This window comes from Nannobrachium achirus (genome assembly GCF_963921795.1).
Source record: "Nannobrachium achirus genome assembly, chromosome: 5".
NCBI classification, from domain to species: domain Eukaryota; kingdom Metazoa; phylum Chordata; class Actinopteri; order Myctophiformes; family Myctophidae; genus Nannobrachium; species Nannobrachium achirus.
In genome coordinates this window covers 27,679,827-27,702,675 of record NC_137814.1, presented here as the reverse complement: position 1 = coordinate 27,702,675, position 22,849 = coordinate 27,679,827, and the positions used below count along the sequence as shown (strand labels likewise).

Sequence of the window (22,849 nt, the reverse complement as noted above, 5' to 3'; positions counted from 1 at the left end):
TTTAAAAGTACACATTACAAAGACATTTTATATTTAATATCAATGCATTGCTGTATTTGACCCCCATATTCATGCATTTCCTTTTAGGACTGATATGTTTGACATTTCTTTGATAATATCATAATGTATGAAAGATTTATGTTTAACAAATGCACCCTGCATACAGGTTAGAGTCTGACCATATGGCACGGGAGGTTGTGCGTGTGTCTACTGTCTACATGTCAGCACACATATTTTGTTGATATGCATTCATGACGTATTGCCACAAAGGCTGCATGGTCACAATTCAGTTCCTGTCACTCTCATATTCATCTCATACTCATATTCACTCTCATTCTTCTATTTTTTAGCTCTCATGTCCAATGTGAGATATATTGTGTTGTACATACAGTAACTAGGTCATCGGAGAGATTGAATATTTATAATCATATGATTAGTTCTGTATTGTATGCGCTCGTTGCATACATTCATGCCCACAGGCTCGAAGAGCGCCAACAACTCCCATCTCCCATCTCCCATCGCTAACAGAGAGAACACTGCTCAAACAGAATATAACTCTTATTGTGCAAGAGCATACGATCATATAAGCTGAACCACCTCCAGTCATACTGCATATTAAATCATTACTGTCAGGCAGCAAAACCTTATATCTCTGCATTTCAACGTTTTACCTTCGTGAATGGATGCCCTGCTTTGTCATACTGCAGTCGTCAGTGTCAGGCAATGTTTCCACTCAACAGTGACATGTTATGCCACTTACAGTATAGCATAGGATCATTTTAGCTGAACCACCTCCAGTCATAGTATCAAGTGCAGAAGAAAAGCAATTAAGGCTCAACCGAGACACTCAATAAAACCTTGAGCATTTAACAAGCAGCAGCTCATTCAGCCACTGAGTGTGATTCTATGGAATCAGTTTAGACTCATAATTATTCGTATCTGTGAACAATATTTGTACTTGTACAGGCAATTTGTATCAAACATTCTGTAAGTGTATATTGGATTTGTCTTTGTGCAGTTATTTTTCGTATCTGTGAAAAATATTTGTGTCAGTCATATAAATGACTATCAAATGCAACACTGGCGGTGTGCCATGTTCACCTTTTAACACCTGAGTGAATGATTATGAATAATATTCAGAATGTGTGTGTGTGTGTGTGTGTGTGTGTGTGTGTGTGTGTGTGTGTGTGTGTGTGTGTGTGTGTGTGTGTGTGTGCGCACACGTGTTCGCGTGTGCATCTGTGTTGCTTTAGATATTAACCACTTTAACCATTATTTTATATTTTAACTATTAAAAATAGCAGATACAGATAAAAATAGCAGATACATAGCGGATACAAGCTTGTAGATCTGCTATTTTTTTTAATTGTGGAAGGTAAATCTTTGAATATATATATTAAAGCAAACATTTGTAATTCAAACCTTTCTTTCTCAGGGTCCCTGGAACAAAATATTTTGAGATGGGTGTCCACGGTGAAATACATGGAATTCTAGGGGTCATTATTGTCATATGATGTAATGCATCATATGACCAGTTGTTGCATGCTGAAATACTAAAATATCTAAAAACACAGATTGAACACAAAAAATAACTCAGGATTGTGTTGATCGTGTCCCAAACAACAATAAAATAAGATCTGGTTGTCCCAGAGGTGAAGTGGTCCTTTAAAGACGCACGCACGCACGCACGCACGCACGCACGCACGCACACACACACACAAACAAATGTTGCAAACTCAACAGTTACAGGCAGGATGCTTGGTGCATGCTGAATGACTTACACTACAGTGTTACAATGCAACAGCAGAGACTGCGTGAGAAGTTAATCCCACCTCAGCAGCCCCCAGTCCACCCACACACCTCATTCATACATGCCGTGCAGAGACAGCTATAGGAAGCAGACTAGCAGAGGAGCACATAGTAGCATGCACAAGTGGCTAATCGGCTACGCACTCCGTGACTGCAAATTCTTTTTTGCTTTTTCCACAACAATTCCTCAACTCTAAAATCCCTCCCATACCCACCTACTCACCCTCCACCCAAACAACTGTTGGCATTGTGTGCAGAACAATTTATACACTAGATTAAATCATATTCCATTTAGTAATAAAATAAGGATAAGAATACAGTTTAGGGGAAAAGATTAACATTTTCATAGTTCAAGGTCTATTTCATGTAAACAAACAGTTTTAATGCACTTCTTACTACAGTAGGTAGGCAGTGATATATTTTCCATCAGAAATGCACATGCACACACAGAGTTGTCATCATGTACAGATCTTTTTATTTTATCATCTCTCTCCTTTTGTCATATTATTATGATTCTCCGCCAGGCCGCAAGGCATGGCCGAGACTATGTTTTGCACCCTATTCGTTCGTCCGTGTGTGTGTCCTTCCATCTGTGGACAGCTAATCTCTGGAACCGATGGCAACAAAACTGTGCACGCACACTCCCTGGGTGGCAGAGCATCGGACAGATCCACGTTGATCACTTTAGTATAGAGATTAAATCTACCAATTTGTGCTATAACAGGCCCATGTGAAAGATTTGGGGCAGAACCTCTGCCCCAAAAAGAAAAGTAGAAAAGTACCGTAGATAAGGCAGGGAAATACATCACACTCAAAAGAAACACCATCAATAATGAAAAAATAAAAATAATAATAATATATATACAACGATATACACCCGTAACAGTGCTTACATTATGCAAGCATTATGCTGCCTTGTAGGTTCGAAAACCAGCTGCCTCTTGTATAGCATGGCAACGTGCCACTGATGATTCACTGTTGTGGTGGAAAGTAAATACGTAGGTATAGTCTACTCAAGTATTGTACTAAGCGGTAAGTACAATTTTGAGGCACATTTAGGCTACTTCTACTTCTACTCCAACTCCACTATATCTCAGAACAACATTTAAATTTTACTCGACTACAAATATTTGACAGCTTTAGTTAGTTACTATGCAGATTTAGATTATCTTTTACAAAACTTTAACCAATTAAGCACTCTATGACACTTTTTGGCGTTTCGAAATAGCTGTTCTTCAAGCTCACAGTGTGTTGCATTGCGACACGTTGTGAGCTTGTATTTTGAATACAGGCAGTTAGTTTTACTTGTTACAGGCTATTTTTATATTATGGTGTCTATTGCTACTTTTACTTAACTAATTCTGAATACTTTTTACACCACTGGTAGGGGTCTTGTAAAAACACTTTTGGTCATTTTATCGTCTAATCAGGCTTCTATGAACACCCTGAACAGTTTTTAAGTTGCTTGATTCAATATTTAGATATTTGATGTAAATTTGATCAGGCCCTCCAGGCACAGGGCCGCTCCCCATACACACCCATTGTAACTTCAAACTCCATTTTAACTATGATAGATTAAAAACACCCATTGTTTTTTCTGGTGAAATACCCTCGTAATATGTGAGCAGGCTGTGGAAAATGGAAATAATTTAATACAGAAATGGATTATTATAAATAAATGAAGTATTATGAGTCATTCAGGGTGTTCATAAAAGCCTGATTAGACAATAAAATGACCAAAAGTTTTTTTGAAAGTGAAATGTCCCTTTAATGCTGTGTGTGGCCTTACTTCCATCCCCAGGAGAAATGTAAGTGCTACTGGGTCAAAGTACAATGAATAAGCTGCCATTCACCCCAGGGGCGTCACAAGGGGTAGGAAAGTGGGACTGAGTTACTAGGGCCCAAGGTGGAGGGGCCCTCGTAACTTTAGCTATTGAAAAATAGCAGATATACAAGCTCACAGCGCGGCACCAAGTGCTGCGCTGCGAGCTTGTAGATCTGCTATTTTTGCAAAGTCGTGAAAATGTGTTAAAATCTTTGAATATGTATTTTTTAAGCGAACATTTTGGGGGGGGAACTAAATATTTTGAGATGGGGGTCCGTGGCCAAATTCATATCATTTTGGGGGTTTGAGCATCACTGACATGGAAACATGGGTTTCTTGCACACATTTTCACAATTTTTCAAAAATAGCAGATCTACAAGCTCGCAGCGCGGCACTCGGTGCCGCGCTGTGAGCTTGTATATCTGCTATTTTTCAATAGTTAACATTCATGGGGGGCCCGCAGTGAATCCTTGTACCCAGGGCCCAGAATTTGGTGTGACGCCCCTGATTCACCCACTCTAATGAACAGTTACTGTGGGGCTGAACAACCCATGAATACAAATGTGGACAAAAGGGACCAATTTTATGCTCTACTGTACCATATAATACAGTCTGCCATTATGTTATACATTAAGTGTGTAAAATGCATGGTCTATGGACATTATCTCACCAGTAATTACTACTTAACTGGCAAAAAAAGTGTCATTATGTTTAACCACTTCAATCCCATGTGGTTTGGCGGAGTACTTCGGGGCTCTATAGAGTATTTTCTGTTTCTCTACATTCAATATCTTCTCTGAAAATTGACAATGTGAGCACGTACAGTAGATGCTGCTATTTTCAGCGAAAAGCTTTTTGCCAGAATATGCTGGGGTGTTTAAGAACGCTAGCATTAATTCTTGGGCATGTCATAAAGACAAACATTCTGGAAAAATAGGACAAACATTCGCCAAGTGTCACAACATGACTCTTGTGAACTTGTAGATTGTGACCTTCGGTGAAATGATTTGATGTAGAGGTAAAAAAAAAAAGAAAGAAAAAGAAAAGGGATCATTACAGACCCCCTGGGGTCTGTAATGAAGTCTGAGGTTTAAGTGTTTAAATTTATGTCAGCTTAGCTCCTCATGTGGTAGCCTATGATTTATTTTCCTAACCCCCCCCTCTCTCTCTCTCTCTCTCTCTCTCTCTCTCTCTCTCTCTCTCTCTCATTTTTCATCCTTTGAAGGAGGTGAAATACTTCCAGTTCCCCGGAGAGCTTCTGATGAGGATGCTGAAGATGTTAATTTTGCCCCTTGTTGTATCCAGGTAAGTGCAGTGCTACTCTACATACAGTTATGAATAGATTCAGTGACCTCCTTGTGTACAATAAGCAAAATAACATTACATTTACACATCCAAGCGGATACATTTTGTGTTCTACATTTTCGATGAATTGAGTACACAGGACCCCAGTGGAAACAAGCCAGGCTTTCTTGGAAAAATCCTTTTAGCAGACCTTGTATTTTACTGTACTTCGCTGTACCTGTCTCTGCAAACTGTTAATAATGTGTCCAATCAATCAATCAATAAATCAATAAAGGAATCAATCTACAGTAATACTGGATATTTTCACCATGGTCACTTTCCGCCTTCAGGCCGTAGGCTGCAGAGAATGCACCATTTCTCGCCATTAGGCTACGCCTACGCAGGTTTGCACACTGTTTATAATTCCTGGAAAATGTGCAGGCGCTTTTTTTTTTACTGTCCATTCTCATACTGTCCATCCATCACAACTAGATATGGTTGGGAGTATGCATAATATTTCTGAACTGTGTGGTCTCAGTGCATTTTACCTATTTTTTGTGGAAAGTGGGTGAAATGCAAATGAACGGAATATGGTTGAGTTGACTTTGTGAATACATAATAGTAAAGTATGTAGCTTTGATTGAATACGTTATTAACAGTTTGCAAAAAGTACAGCGGTTTACAATAATGCTAAAAGGATAACACAAAAAGCCCTTCAACGCTAGGAGCAGTAAAAGCATATATACAGAAAAGAAAGACAATTGCAAAATCGATCTTTTATGGTGTTTTGAAGGAGGGTAGGGAGTCGCACGATGCTTTCCACGTGTTGGAGGCATAATAGTCAGATGAATTCATCCCCATGTTCGTGCTGGATCTGGAGGGATGACATCCGTGGAGTTCCCTGTGGTGTTGTGCCTGTGGGAGATCCTTACTCTTTTGAAGTACAGGTACATGGGAACTGCATGGTGCCTTGAGTATCTTGAAAACAAGGCCCCAGCTTCAGAGAGAATAATATATGCTATAACGTGCTTTGCTCCTGCATGATGCAATGCATGCTTTGAGTGCAGAACCTTTTGACATACATATTGCATATCTAGCTGGAGATCCCCTGCTGGAACCCCTTCAAGGACCCCAGGGGTCCCCGGACTCCCCATTGAGAAGTTGAGAACCAGTGATCACAAGATCTCAATGACATACTCTCTTTAGTAAGTAACGCGCTAATGCAGTAAAGCTGCACTCTTGATGAAGTCTTATCATGTGGCTGATGTGTCACGGAGGTTTCTCTTTTCTCTTGTTATTTCAAAGACTGCTCTTTTGTTAAAGGGCCATTTCACCTCTGGGACAACACTATCTTATTTTATTGTTGTTTGGGACACGATCAACACAATCCTGAGTCATTTTTTGTGTTCAATCTGTGTTTTTAGATATTTTAGTATTTCAGCATGACTAGTGATGCATTTTGCATCATCAGTGATGCGTTTTGCATCATATGATGCAAAACACATCACTAGTACATTCTGACATACTAAAATATCTAAAGAAATTCCACGTAATTCCATGCACTCATGCACTAGTCCTCACTCTGTTATCTGACGGCTGATAAATCTAAATTCTAAACAATGATCCAAAGAAGATGGAAAGAGAACCTGTATGTGGACGGGGTGAAATGGGGGGCTTTGCTACGCAATTTACGTATAGGCAGCGGCTCAAATCAAATCCAATGGGGCTCTGTTTCCTATTGAAAGGTTGGAATAGAATGCTTGACGTGAAATCGTAAATCATCATGTCTCCCCGTCAGCTCGCAACATGGCAGTTCCCCCCTAAACGTCAAATAGTGAATAGTATGGTCAAATCCATCCCTAGTAGTCACCTGTTTGACAGCATGGGTTTGAGAATATGTTGCATGCACACACGCACACACACGCACACGCACGCACACACACACACACACACACACACACACACACACACACACACACACACACACACACACACACACACACACACACACACACACACACACACACACACACACACACACACACACACACACAGACGACTGGATGAGAGGTTAATATCCCACCTCACCACCCCCCAATCCACCCACCCACCCACCACACTCTCTCTCTCTCTTTCTCTCTCTCTCTCTCTCACTCTCTCTCTCTCTCTGTCTCCATCTCTCTCTCTCTTTCTCTGTCTCTGTCTGTCTGTCCTGCCTCACACTCTTTCTCTCTCTATTTCGCCCAGTTGATTCTGAACAGAGGGGAATTGATAGATAGATAGATAGATAGATAGATAGATAGATAGATAGATAGATAGATAGATAGATAGATAGATAGATAGATAGATAGATAGATAGATTATTATTATTTTCTTGCACAGTGTTGTTTGTGTTGTTGGTTTCATGTTATGTGAAAAAAGGAAGGATTGAATGCACACTTGTAATGTTGCCGAAACAAATTCCTATGTGTTTTACACAATGGTAAATAAAGGAATCTGAATCTGAAATCTAGATAGATAGATAGATAGATAGATAGATAGATAGATAGATAGATAGATAGATAGATAGAGTGTGTGTGTGTGTGTGTGTGTGTGTGTGTGTGTGTGTGTGTGTGTGTGTGTGTGTGTGTGTGTGTGTGTGTGTGTGTGTGTGTGTGTGTGTGTGTGTGTGTGTGTGTGTAGGAGATTACTGCTGTAAAGTCCACATAGAGTTGCCTCCTAAAGAAGCCCAGGCTCGTGAGTCTTGAGGGCAAGTTGTTAATGAGCACATGTGAAATGGTGGCTGCATGCTGGGAGACTAAAGCAGCCAGGCTCAATAGCATTTTGGCCCATTACACGAGGACCAGTCAGGGTCAATTGGAGTCATTCATGACTCATGATTACTTCCCCAGAAAGTAAGGGGGTTATTACACGAGGACGAATTCCCCTGAGGCCGCTAGTTTTTACTAGTGATTCGGCCATATTGACACACAGACACACGTTTTTATGACCCAATCCGACACTTTTTTGAATTCGGATCTGGAAGTGGATTAGTGCGTTTTAGCATCGATTTCGCAGCTGTGTAAATAAAGAAAACGACCAATATGGGAGAATACGTTTTGGTAGCAAATCCTAAATGAGACCGGCAGCGTCTCCATGCGTCTCCATATAAAAGGGGCCTAATGTCTAATGTTATACTGTTTGTTACAGTTGACTTTGATCCAATGTCATCTCTGTTAATATTTATAATCTTAATCACCACTTCTTAGAGGCAAAGCTTAATGAGTTTACATGTCATTACTCTGTAAGTAAGGTTAATGTTAATTGCTACCGTAGGTACATTTATTAGGAAAACCTGCAGATCATGTGCGTCTGTCACTCCTCATCACGCTCCATATGGCCAAGATCCCATCAATCGTCTTCTTTCGTGTATCATCGTTCTTGAAGATTGGTTGACGACATTTTATTTCACAAGATTTCTTGTTACTTAGGGGAGGCCATGGGGCTGGCTGTCGTCTTCTCCCCCTTGCTGATGTCGAAAATCGACTCGAAAATCGACTCATGCTCACCACGACTCAAAAAGTATGAGTCGAAAAATCGGCCCATTTTTTCCCCAAAAAATGTTTTAATCGCTTGTACGTTATAAGTGTCAATGTTTTCAAAATGTGAGAGGACCGGTGTGTGTGTGTGTGTCTGTGTCGGGTACGAGTGAATGTCTGTGTTGCATGCATGGATCGCAGATTCGCATGCATGCGGCGCTGGTCAGGTCCGCGGACTACTGGTTGAGAAACACTGCTGGTCTGTTTGTGTGCACGCGTCATAGCAGTGCGCGCTGACTGGATGTGTTTTGTTTACCTCCTGCCTTTGCATGCATGCTTGACACGAAAGCTCGCTTATTTAATGGCAGCGTCGCCTCGTGTGCAGTGATTTTGTCAAGATTGACAATAAAACACAACACAAAATAAATACACTACTCGCCTTTAATGCGACACACCCGTGGACGCGGTCGGGGAGGGAGAGCGAGCCAGCGAGGCAGACCAAACAAAGCTCCACATTTGATACACTAGCCTGGGGTGCCAGCCTGAGCGCTCCCACTACGGAACGGTTCCATGGACTTTGTCACTCCGCTTCTAGTCTATAGAGAACAGACTCCATGCTAACGCAAGGAAGAGCAATTGTTTATTATAATTATTATTAGGGCTTTGATGCAAGTTCTGGTGGGTACAGCTGCATAATTTGTGTTGCTTAAAGTAATGCGCCGTTGTGGTCTCCTCTCAGCTGCAGCTTAGCGGGGGAAAAAAGTGAAAAAAGTCGATCGACGCGTCGATTTTCGGCCGCGACGCGTCGATTCGCAAATAATGCGTTGATTAACATCCCTAATATGCACTAACCACTACACCAACGTCGTGCCAAATCCCATCAATATTAAGCCCATATCTGGGAATACCCATATATGGACTTATTGTGTCATTCTCATGATAACCAGTGTGGTTGTTGCAACGCGAGTCACACTTGCAAATTAATTCCGTCCTTGTCCCTTTCATGCCCATATATGGAGATCCCTGATGTCATCAATATTAAGCATATCTGTGAATGCCCATATATGGACTTATTGCTTCTTGCCCTTAGGGCATCTTACAGGTAATAATAATAATGTTTATTGTCCCCGAAGGTATATTTGTCCCCACAAGTTTGTTCGAGAACAACACAAAGACAAAACATGAGGTCCTCACTGTAAACAGAAACCCTTTCCCACTTCAGGGTTCTGTATCTTCTCCCAAATAGCATGAGGTCGAAGTAGCGAGGATGATCACTGTAATTTCTTATTGAAAGTGCTGTATTTGTGGCCCGCGGGGGGCTACTTTCTGGCCCACACAAACCCCAGTAATAATTGTGGTATAAGAGCAGCAACAACACTAGTATATCGTCGTTGTCGGGTGGAAATCTCGTATGTCCAAATTTGTACGTTCTTTCGCAAATCATACAAGGCCGTCGCACAAAGGTAGTGAAAACAGCAGATCGACAAGCACACAGGCGTTGTGTGCTTGTAGATCGGCTGTTTTCACTAGTTTAAGTCATTTTTAAATTGATAAATTCAAAACGAACGGTTTTGGACATACAAGAATTTCACCCGACAACGACGAAAACCGTCGCAGGAGTAGTGGGAACGCCACCGTCGCCCCCTGCAATGTTGTGTCCCTCGTCTTGGTACCCTAGACATAATTCGGCCCTTGGGGAAAACTAATTTGGCCATTAGTTACATCACACAGCACCAGCACCAGCACCAGACAAAGGCAGATGGCTAGAGCAGTTCCATGCTTTCCATTAAAGGTGTTGGGCTTGTGGAACAAGAAAGGAGAGTGGTGTTTCATTTCTATGATGTGCAGATGCTGAATGATGGCAGCAATGGCTCCTGTTGCCTCGCAGCTGCTTTTATTACTACACCCCAAGCCCATAAAAGTAAACACAGACGTTAATGAAATCCATGTCTGTCTGGCTGTTTCCCCCTCTCTCACTCTGTGGCCATATTTCACTCTTTTATTTGTAAATTGTACTCACATAATCCCAAACCAGACACAAAAACTCGTCTTAACTGCTAAAGTTTTTGGGTAGCTACTGTAAACTCGATTTGCGTGTGTTAGTGTGTTTTCAGTCTGTCTTTGTGGGGATTTAAATCATTCCATATACATTATTTTATTTTATTTTTTTAGTTTCTGTACCAGCACACAAATATTGGCAACAGAAAAGTTCTCGGTGGCAGCGAATGCAAGCTGTAATGCACTGCTCTTCAATACGGGATTAAAAGGGATGCTTTCGTTTTAGTGAGGGGGACTTTGATACTCTATCTGTCATAACACCTCTCAATACTCTCTGTGAGTTTTACCGCTGAGTAGAAATGAACAGAGAGCCATGCTGACCTAGATTTGTGTCGCAGCACTGCCCTAAATCCAAGGCACCACCCTAATATTTGTGTGTAATGCTGTCCTGAGCTGGAACCTTTTTTTGTGAGTTTGAGTTTGTTTTGTTTGTCTTTCGCTGCCAGTATATCAGATATGTTATCTGTTGTTCTATCAGATTGGAAGTCTCATCCAAAAGTTATTTGACTTACAGTATGAAGTGTCAAGGGATTTCTTTTTTTGTCACAAACAAAAAAGGAAACCCCAAGGCTGGGTTATAAGCAGGCTGGATTGAAGGAGGGCAGGAATGTAAAAAAGTTACAGTACACCACAGTGACCTGTTATTTCATTGTTCATGCCATAGAGTGATTGATCGGGTCACCAATTCATCGATCAATTGTTTTAATGAGCCTCAATGGAAACAAGCTTTTTTGTGACTTCATCCATGTTGAAAAAGTAGCTGGTCACACCATTAGCATCAGCTTCATGCTTTGATTTTCTCTAAATCTATAATAATAGGATTGTGGGGATATAAATCATTACATATACTGTACATTATTTTATTAATTTTTTTTAGTTTCTGTACCAGCATACAAAGATTGGCAACTGAAAAGTTCTCAGTGGCAGCGAATTTATCTTTTTGGCAACAGAAAAGTTGCAGTGGCAGCGAATTTATCTAAAAAATAATAAAAATAAAAAAGTAGCTGCACCATTAGCATCAGCTTCATGCTTTGACTTTCTCTAAATCTTTTTGATCCCTGTTCCTGTTCTGCTGTATTAAAGTATTAAATCCAGTGCTAGAAATAAAAAAAAATGCAATGCATTAAAAAACAAAAACGCACATGTAATCGAACTGGGTTCGACTGAAATAACGATGCGACATCACACAGCCACTCGCTGCATGGACCGCAATTAGTAGGAGTAGGAGTAGGAGTAGGAGTAGGAGTAGGAGTAGGAGCGTGTATATGTTGTAGAGAAACCTGTGTTCATTTTAAATGTTTGTCTGTTTTCCTGTGCAAATAAACCCAACTGTGTGCAAGGATCTTAGATCAGAGCACTAATAAGTTATGTTGTGAATTTGCCTCCTTTGAGCTGAATAACCTTTATCTCAGCTGGTTATGCTGGATAGTTAATTTGTGCTGTGGAAAACATAGCTATACTTCACATATAGTGAAGGAGCTGTGGCCTTCTCTTTTCCATCTGAAAGAGGGATTACTGTAATGCTCTTGCTCAGCAAAGATGCAGCCAGGAGGGACAGTAAGCCTCATATGGTCAGAAAACTTGTTGGCAGCCCCACTGTACTGTATGGAGCCTATCTGTTTCCCACATGATCTGGGCAGGTTCACATGTCAGGCAAGGTACCATAATCCTAAACTGAACTGCATGTAGGAAGCCAACAGGTTCTCATTTACTTGGAACCTGTGGTGTAAAGTAACTAAGCACATTTACTTATGTACATTTTTTAGGTACCGTATTTGTACTTCACTTGAGTATTTCTCATTTCCAATACTTTTACTTCTACTCCACCACATGTCGGGTCCAAATATTGTACTTTTACTCCACTACATTTATTTGAACACTTTAGTTACTAGTTACTTTGCAGATATAAATTATAATCTTATAAAACATACATTAACCACTTTAGCCCTATTTTATACCTTGGCTGTTTGGAAATAGCCGATCCACAAGCTCACAACGCGTTGCGATGCGACGCGTTGTGGCGCGTTGTGAGCTTGTAGATCTGCTATTTTCATTTTGTACTTTTACTTTTGGTACATTTTGGTTCATTTTGATGCCAACACTTTCACACTTTTACTCAAGTACCTTTTGAATTGCGGACTTTTACTTGTAACAGAGTATTTCTACATTGCAGTTGATTGATACTTTTTCTTAAAGGGGTACTGTCACCTAAAGGGGTTGAGAGGCAGATTACACTGTGACATGAGCTTCTCTGAAAACGGTCTGAAACAGTCTGAAGCTCATGTCACAGTGTAATCTGCCCCTCGCCCCCAAACAACAGCTGAAAAAAAAATATCAACTTGTTTTTTAAGATGATTCTTAAAGTGACAGTAACCCTTTAGGTGAGAGGCCCCATTTAAGTAAAATATGTGAGTACTCTTTCCACCACTGCTTGGAACTAGATAAACCTTCCCATGGCTCTGGCTCTCTGCACTGGGTAATGATTATTGCTTAACACAGCATGCTTTGTGCAATTGGCAGAACATTAGTCAGTCAATAGTACTATAGCATCTCTCATTTACACCACAATAGCACAACACTCCAAAGGAAAAAAATAAAGTAACCGTTATTCAATGTAAAAGATTGACAATGTTTTGGTTTACCTTTTATACCGTCTGAACAGGAAACACATAATGAAGGTGTCATGTGTTTCCTGTAAAAAGCTGCTGCTGAGCCAATCAAATGAAACTATGCGAAACTGATCTTTGTCACTGCACTAGCAACTACCAAGGGCAACAAGTTGGTCAGGGCGTAGTCTCGCGTGGCCAGACTGTTGCCTAACGCCATTTGCTAATGCTCCCGGCATACAGTCTGGGGCAACAGAAGAAGAACGATGAGTACCCGGTTAAAGCGGAAGTGAAGCCTCCTTCTCACTTCCGTTTCCGTCTCACATTGTCTGGCTACGCGAGACTAGTCAGGGCGCCTATCAATCAATAGCGTGTTGCTCCACATGTTACATGCTGCCAGATGAAAATAAGGTGTGTAAACTCTGTGTGTGTGTGTGTGTGTGTGCCCGCAAACGCATGTGTGTGTGTGTGTGTGTGTGTGTGTGTGTGTGTGTGTGGGGGGGGGGTCCTCTAATCTCCTGTGACCAGCAGGCAGTGGTGGTGGTGGAAAGTAACTAAGTACAAGTACTGTACTTAAAAGTTCAATGCAATTTTGAGATACTTTTACTTACTACTGGATTATTTCCAATTTTCTATACTTTTACTTCAACTCCACTACATCTCAGAGGCAAACATTGTATTTTTACTCCACTACAATTATTTGAAAACTTCATGCGACGTATTGTGATCTTTTTGTATGCCAATTATGTACTTTTACTCATGTACATTTTTTATTCCGTACTTGTAACAAAGGATTTCTACATTGCCGTATTGATACTTTTACTCAAGTAAAAAATAAAAATGGGAATACTCTTCCACCTAGTCTGGGATCACTTCACTTTTCGGGCTTGTAGCCGGTCTGGAGCGGAAACCACAACACGTCATGTTGTAGTACTCAAAGGACTACAATTTGCCGGAAAGATCAAACCGGATTCAGTTTTAACCCAAAATATTCCCCTGCGTTCAAGGACATACTTTTAGGGCCTACCTAATAAACTCCTTGATGCGGAGTAGTTTTGCTTTTGAAAAATGTGTTTGGTATATGCATATTTTTGTCCAACTGTTAGCGACTGGCAAGACTACACTAGGCTACTCAAGCATTTTAATAGGGATTGGGGAAACAAACGGAGGGAACCAAAACAAAGTGAGGCCGCTTCTTCTAGTGGTTTCCGCGCTTTAGGCGGAAACCAAACGGCCTGTTGTGAACGAACACCAGGCTTTCTCTCAGAAAGCCTGGTGGGCGAGGTTACTTCCACCATTGCCAGCAGGAGCGTTCCCCCCTCAGCACTGCTCACAGCTGTCATGGCTGTCCCATATATGCAGGGGGACTCAGATTTATTTGCACAAAGCTGTCTGTCTGTCAATCCAATCCAGCCACAACACAACCAAGCTCCTCTGCCCTCTGTCCCCTGTCCCCACCACTTGAAAATAAATACCACATACATACGGAATGGAACTTCAATGGCAGTACGTTTTGAAAGCCTGTCATTTTACAAAACAGGTTAGAGGGGACATGGTGTTATATTGCACAGGCAGAATATCAATTATCTGCAGGCCAGGTCGCTGTGGTTGGTCAGCAAAAGTGGTTTAGCATTTTGTATTTGATTTTGATTTGATTGGATTTAAAGGACTAAAGGATTAATGGACAACTTTGTTTTTTTACAACAAGGGATCATATTTTAGATTGTAATTGGAGAAAAGAAAAAAATTAGTGTTAAAATGTTTTCATTTACTAGTTTCTATCATTTTCGCGATTTTAATGATTTTGATTTCAGTGGTTGGGGGCATGCATGCAAGTGACTAAATATGTATTTTAGACACAATAAGCCCATTCCCAATATGCACCACAATCCTTCATGGGCAGATGTGACTTATGGGTGCTACTGTAAATAGTAATAAAGAAATCGCAAGCTTATTGTGTCTAAAAATACATATTTAGCCACTTGCATGCATGCCCCCAACCACTGAAATCAGTCATTAAAATTAAATGAAAACATTTTAACACTCATCTTTTCTTTTCTCTAATTACAATCTAAATTAAAGCTGCAAGCAGCAATGACCGGGCCCTCGCAGCTCTACCCACGTCACAAGGCCAGCAGCCAATCAGAAACCAAACAGGAAGTCAACCATTTCGACTAATTAGTGGCGTTTTGGCGCATTTTTGGCCGTTATCACAGGTCGCACTTTAACGATAGTTTAAAGTTTTTCTCAAAAAAAATTTTTGAGAAAAAAAAAATTTTGAGAAAAAGATTTTTGAGAAAAAAAAAATTTGAGAAAAAAAATGTTTTGAGAAAAAAAAAATTTTGAGAAAAATGATTTTTGAGAAAAAAAAATTTTTGAGAAAAAAAATTTTTTTGAGAAAAAAAAATTTGAGAAAAAAAATTTGAGAAAAAAAAATTTTTGAGAAAAAAAAATTGAGAAAAAAAAATTGAGAAAAAATTTTGAGAAAAAAAATTTTTTGAGAAAAAAAATTTTGAGAAAAAAAAATTTTGAGAAAAAAAATTTGAGAAAAAAAAAATTTTGAGAAAAAAAAATTATGACAACAGCCGCAAGTCTGTACGACAAACGGTTCATGAGTTATAGAGGCACTTCCTGTTTGGTGAAGGGCACTTCCTGTTTGGCGAAGGAAGCGTCAATTAAGGTTAAGGACTCTTAATCAAGTCATATGATACCAGCCACAACTCTGTACGATAAACGGTTGAAGAGTAACAGCCAAAAAAAGGAACAATCAAGTATGGACCAATCAGAAGAGGGGGCACTTCCTGTTTGGTGAAGGAAGTTTGACCCTTCGCCACGGGCACGCCGTTTTACGAAAACTCACGATTTTGATAACTTTTCATTGTTAAGGTGTCTTGAGTATGCCGAGCGAACTTGAAGTTGATCCGATTAACCCCCTAGGAGGAGTTCGTTAAAGTGCGACACGTGAAAACGGCCAAAAATACACCAAAACGCCACTAATTAGTCAAAATGGCTGACTTCCTGTTTGGTTTCGGACGTGGCGCCGAGAGACTTTTTTGTGAGTCCGGACACAATACAGATGTGTACCGATTTTCGTACTTGTGGGTGAAACCGTATAGTGGGGCTGTTGCGTTGAAATATTGTAGGGGGCGCTGTTGCGCCATTAGGCCACACCCCCTTTTTTTTTTTTTTTTTTTATACTAAATTTTTCGCCACTTGTGATGTGTGTGCAAAGTTGCGCAACTTTTGGAGTACGTTTTGCGGCTCAAAAACACGATTCATTCGGCGGAAGAAGAATAATAATCTTTGCAAATACAATAGGGTCCTCACACACTGTGTGTGCTCGGGCCCTAAATATGAACCCTTGTTGTAAAAAAACAAAGTTGTCCTTTAATGTTGGTGCGTCTTGTCATGTTTGTTTAAATTAGTGCAATCTAAAATAAAGACAAGACAAAAAAAAGTGGTTTAGCAGGAAGACGGCATTATACAGGGTTAGGGCATATTCATAGCATATTCGCTATTTTTAAATGGTTAAAGGCAGTGACGGATTAAGACTCCCCAGGGCCAAAGTAGAAACAGACTGAGGGATCTCAAGACTGACTGACTATTCAATAGTAATTCACACAGGGCCCTGCACATATAGCATATCGTACACATGAGCAACGAAAGTACATGTGAATTGTTGAAAAAAAGGAAGGAAAAAAAAAGGGCTGCGGTGTGCCCTAGCTGGCGCTTAAGCTCCAGTTATTTCCATTTTTAATCTGTGCCTTGTTAAAGGGAAAATACTAAAACCACAAATAAATGTAGGTCACTGGAATACTTGAACGGGGAAGTAAAAGTAGACAACCACTCAAAAAACATATAAAGAATTTAAAAAAATATATAAGAACAGCAAATAGGTGGTGAGTATTTAGCTTGAAAGATGGAAGAGGGGGGAGTGCATTCGGGTTCACTGCTTTTGAAATTGTGAAATCAGCTGGGGCAGTGTGGGAGGAGCATCAAGGCCATGCGTTATGGCCTCAGGGAACAGAACTCTTTGAGGAGAATAAGGCCAACCTGAGGCCTTCATGGGACAGCCTGCCGTAGGGGAGGGCGATAGAGAGTTCTGGTCGGAAACCGAACTGGTGACCTTTTGATCCACAGTTCCCCTATGCCGCTTAAAGGGTGTCATGTTTGAACATCTAACAGTGCAAAACTCCATCATGTAACTTATTTTTGTTAATATACCGTATATATTTATTTATTTGGGGGGAGGAGGACAGGAAACAGGTAGAGATAGAGATGGGGAGAGAAATGCAGCAATGATTGTCGGGAACGGGACTCGATGCGCTGTCAAGCTACATTAGAGCCTATACTTGTGCCCGGGGCAGTAGAGTCAACAGTAACTCTCAATTCACTTCATTTTCACTAACTCTTTTGCCTTTTCTCTTCTTAATTTTTCTATTTCCCCCTCATTCCCATTTTCCCCTCTTCTGCCTCCTGTCCCACCCAGACTTAATTGTTCCCCAGCTTTGGCTCAGGAGGTAGAGCGGCCTGGGAATCGGAAGGTTACTTCTTACTACTTAACCCCTAGTTACTCCCTATGAGCAGGTCGTTGCCTTGCATGTTTTCCTCCGCCATCAGTGTGTGAATGTTGAGTGCTTTGGATGAAGGCGGCATGTAAATGCACCATTATATTTACCAATTTGTGGCCTCCATGAAATTCTTGCCCTGGTGTCTTAATAATATGCATTGAATGGGAGTGTTGAATGCTCTATTCCTGACATTGAACGTGTCTGTAGCATACAACACATGCATTTACTTTGGAAGTGCATGTTCTATTAAAAAAGATGGGGAAAAAAAGGAACACCAGAAATATGTACATAGTGAAATGTACGGTACAGGCTCTCCTCGCTGATTAGTTTCTGCTATTGTCCCTCGCGGGCTAATCGGTATGCCACACAGCTATTTGGTATGCACAGACTATTCCTTCAACATTATTAAGTTCCGAAAGGGCTAAATGCGAGTGAGAAAATGTCAATACTTCATGTAGGGCATGTTTGCCAGTACCTAGTGTAGTAGTCCAGGTTGATTTCCAGCGCAATCAACTCCCTCTCAAATCCCTCTGAGAGGCAATACCCTTTTAAATGCAAATGGCTCCATCATGTACTGCACTGCATGTGTCCTCTGTGGGGAAATGTTGCATTTACAAAGGCATGTTAAAGAGATGACAAACCAGTAAGACGCCTCAGGGCGACAAGCGACCTCGCCCTAAAGGGCCATGTCTTGGCCATCTGGCCAAAGGGATTTGTTTCCCCTGGCATCACAGGGATCTCCATATAGGGCAATAAAAGGGATTTGGTTCCCCTGACATCACAGTGATTATATATTGGCATTCACAGATATGGGCTTAATATTGATGACATCAGGGATCTCCACATATGGGTATAAAAGTGATTTGGTTCCCCTGGCATCACAGTTATCTCCATATCTCCATATATGGGCATAAAAGGGATTTGGTTCCCCTGGCATAACAGGGATCTCACTATATGGCAATAAAAGAGATTTGGTTCATATGACATCACAGTGATGTCAGAGGGAACAAATCCCTTTTATGCCCATATATGGAGATATGGAGATCCCTGGGATGACAGGGGAACCAAATCCCTTTTATGCCCATTTATGGAGCTCCCTGATGCACACATCACTGTGACATCACTGTGACTCTGTGCCACACTGGCCAGATGGCCAAGACAGTGATGTGTCTGGGGAACCACAGTGTCAGGCGTTACCCATACGGAAAACGGACAAGCTGTGCCAGTTCTGACAGTAAACTGCGACCTACGGTTGCAATCAACGCCCTTCTGAGTGAAGAGCTTCTTCCAATGGTGAAGCTCATCTGTATTTAGAATGGTTCTAATCACAGCTCATCAAACTTTCATCACACTGTAATACTGTATGCTACACAGATTCTAATGCGTACTCACATAGATTTGCTGCCACGCAGAAACCTTATCTCCATTTTTCAACATTTTATGTTTTTTTTTTCATAGATTAAGACTGCCGGGTATTAATTAATAACCGTTACCTCTGCCAGCATTTTTACAGATGTTACCTTAACTTTCGAGATCCACATTTTTATTTTTATTCTTCCAAAGCGGATATAAACAAAGGATGTGACATTGGACAGACTAGTCTCTCTTCTGTCCACCGGAAAAATTAAATTGTAACCTCGATTTTCCGTTCTAAAGTTATGGGCGGTTAACCATAGCGGGGGCTGCTCTCCATTCCGACATGCTGCCATTCCGACATTGACTTCTTATTGTCTGAGTGGCAGCACTTCCATAGAGGTTAGGGTTAGGGTTTGGTGTAGGGTTAGTGTCAGAATGGGGGGATGTCGGAATGGCAGCATGTCGGAATGGAGACATGTAACGCAATACAGCTTGTTTACACCAAAAACGCAATCTGCGTTTTTGGTGTTGGACAGAGAGGTTTTTTTTTCTTATTGTTTTTATCCCACAATTTTGTAACCAATTTTTTCACCCAGTGCCAATTGCCTATGTAATCCTGGGCTCTGCTCTCCCTCTGCCGTGCCTGGGGAGACAACGGACTGACCTCATGCTTCCTTCTATGCATGAGGAGTCCAAGTTGCTTCTTTTCACCTGACAGTGGAGATTTCCCTGGTTTGGACATAGCACGTGGAAGGAACACGTTATTCCAACCAGTTCCTTTCCCCTCCATCAGGCGCCCCGGCTGGCCAGAGGGAGGCATTATTGAGACCAGGATTACGTGCATGTTTTTGTGAGGGTATCAACCCTATTCCTGTCTTTTCTTCCTCAGTAATAAGGTGGATAGATGTTCCCTGTCACATAGATTATGTATAGGGGGGAAAGTCTTGTCTGTCAACAGGAGAGGAGGGAATGAGCTTGCCTCCTTTTTCACAACAAATAATGACAATATGCCTTTTTGCCACAGGCTATAAACAGCCAAAGGTTGTTAAATAGACGGGAAAGACAGGGACGTTTGTATGATTGGCCAATTGACAGCACATGACCTTGTCTGCTGGAAACATTGTCCGCTGGAACCCACCTGCAGCCACGGGCAGAACAGAAATCGATAGGTCACCACATTCTTTTCAACCCTTGGGTGCCTTTCACACCTAAAGTCCTCTGAAAATCAAGAACCAAAATTGTTACATACTGTAGTTGCATTTTTCATTAGGTCTGGTTTGTGTTCACAAACTTCACATGGTCACAATGTCCTGTGTTAGCTATTGCCACCATGTTCTTCTGTCTCTCAGAGAGTTTGTTAGAGTGGAAAACGATTGCTGTTCAGAGCCGTCCAAGCCATTAAAAACACTAGTAAGAGGCAGAGTCATTAATGCCACAGATTCCAGTATTGAGATTTCAGCTGAGTAAAGTGTCTTGGGTTCTACTTCCCTTTCCAATGAGGGTCCAGTTGGTACCTGCCAGTTGGAGTCCAGGTCCTTCCTCCTCTGTCCTTCATGTTGTAGGTCTGTGCGCCTTTGTGTCCAGGGCAAAACTACTACCTCACTTTCAAACAGTGGCCATTAAATAGGGAGAGCCTTCCAGCCCAGCACCAATAGCAGCAATAGAGTCGTATGCCCTTGTCCAATTGGGACTCATCAATGCTGAAGGCAGCTGAACTGCTGTGCTGACACTGATACACGGCGCCTACAAATTCACGCCCCCTATTGTGACAGCGGCCCCACTTCGGGTAAAATAAATTATACAGAGTGAATTCTCCAGGTTAGTATTAATAATACAAAAAATACTTGCAAGACTCCGTTTGGAAGAAGCAAGATGCGATAATTTCCCAAATTATACACGAGAGACAAGCGTATCTGGGTAAACTTAAAATTTCCAATTCTAGCACTTTTGACCCACTGATTAAGTATATTATGGTATGTTGTGGGTTGTATATTGTGATGGCAGTTATATCATATTAAAAAGGAAAATCAAACAAATGGGACACCAGAGCTAGATCTAGCCTTTAGCACTAGGTGGGGCAGGAAGAAATGATAGGGGGGTCACCTCCAGCTCATGCCACGAAGCGGCGTGGGCGGAAAAAAATGGGGGTACAAAACACCCGAAATGCATAGAAAACTAAGCATTTTGGCACACTTCTATAACACGCAATACAAACAACAGGTCTTCACCTATCTATCTCTCTCTCTCTAATATCTTATCAGTTTATCTATCCATCTACTTAGTTGTAGCATAACATTTCAAATATTTTAATATTTTTGAAATTTTAGATTTTTGCATGCCATCATGTTTTGTGGGGCAGACAGGGCAATTGGGGGGGGGGGGGCATTGCCCCCCCTTGCCTATGCCTAGATCCGGGCCAACTCAAAAGGATTGAACTCAAAGCCAGTTACAGTATAATACAAATAAATAAGCTGTCAGCATGACATTCATTTACAGTCCTGACTGTCCTGTATAGAAAAGGCAGAGAAGCCTGTTGCATGTGATTTATTCAAATACTTTTTCTTGTTGTCAGTGGTGGTGAAGAAGAATATTGGCTTCTGCAAAATTCCTCTGCTAAAGGAATAGTTCACACCCAGAATTACTTTTTGATTACTCACGCCAATATTTGGTAGCACTTTATAATAACTATACACTATAAAGCATTAGTTAAGCATTAGTAACTAATGAATTCATCATGAATTCATCATGAGTTCATAGTTTATTAATCATGAATTCATCATTAGTAAGGCATTATTTATACATTTACTGTACATTAGTAAACACAGTAGTTAAGCATTAGTAACTGCTGAATTCATCATGAGTTCATACTTTATTAATCATGAATTCATCATCAATTAATGATGTATTAAGGTAGTTACTACTCGTTAGTTAAGTATGTTCCGTGAGCCCATCTAAAGTGAGGACTATTCATGCCTTATAAAGCATTTATAAATGAGATAGAAGCAGTGATGTAGAAAATGGCCGTATTTCTAGGTTCGTGAGGAGGTGACTAAAAGAATAGACCAGAGACAAGAGCTTAAATGTGAATAATAAAGACGTCAAGTTTACTGAATGAAATAATGAAGCAAAAATAGTATGCATACAATAAACTATTTACAATGATGGAGGTAGGTAGACAAAATTCTCAAAAACCATTCAACACCTTTCTTTTTTAGAGCAGGTTCTTAGGCCAGTTTTTCTATTTAGTTTACCAACTAAATATTTAATCCAGTTAATTCAAACTAAAGATAGTTTTCTATTTAGGACCGGTCAATCTTTATTATATTTTCAGCCTATTTAAACAGGTAAGACCTATTTATTTGAGCTATTTTCAGCAGGTTAAGTATGCTTTCAAAATAAAACGTGCAGGCAAGTACCTTTAAACTCCCCTTTAACCTTAATATGACCTTTAAGTTCAACCTTTACAGAAAATAATAAAATAAAATATCAAAAACAATCAATTATCAAAAATAGTGCAATATCAATTTTAGTAACAAAACAGTGCAATATTGTCAATATCTAACTTCCAAATGAAATGTCACTGTCTTTTCCTCTTCCTTAGATCTGTGTTCAGTTAACTCAGTGGATGATCAAAACAGTTCAGTTGCTCGGTCCAAAGTCTCAGTTCAAAAATATTAGTTAGTCAGAGTTCTGTTCAAAGTCAAATCTCAGTTCCAAAAAATAGTCAGTCAGAGCTCTGTTCAAGTCACTTGGTCAAACCATGCAGTTGGTCCAATAGATGTTTTTGTAGATTCAGTTCCTGGGTCTCCAATAGCTTGCCAT

General features: G+C 40.6%; 1 protein-coding gene across 1 annotated transcript in view; it reads left to right on the top strand.

Annotated features, from left to right (window-relative positions):
- The window catches only part of slc1a7a (solute carrier family 1 member 7a), a gene marked incomplete at both ends in the record, with an annotated part of 57,640 nt that overhangs the window by 8,720 nt on the left and 26,071 nt on the right, over positions 1 to 22,849 (top strand). The window contains one exon of the mRNA XM_080725313.1: positions 4,860 to 4,939. Within this exon, the coding sequence (XP_080581439.1) occupies positions 4,860 to 4,939 (80 nt within the window). The remainder of the gene's footprint in view (positions 1 to 4,859; positions 4,940 to 22,849) is intronic.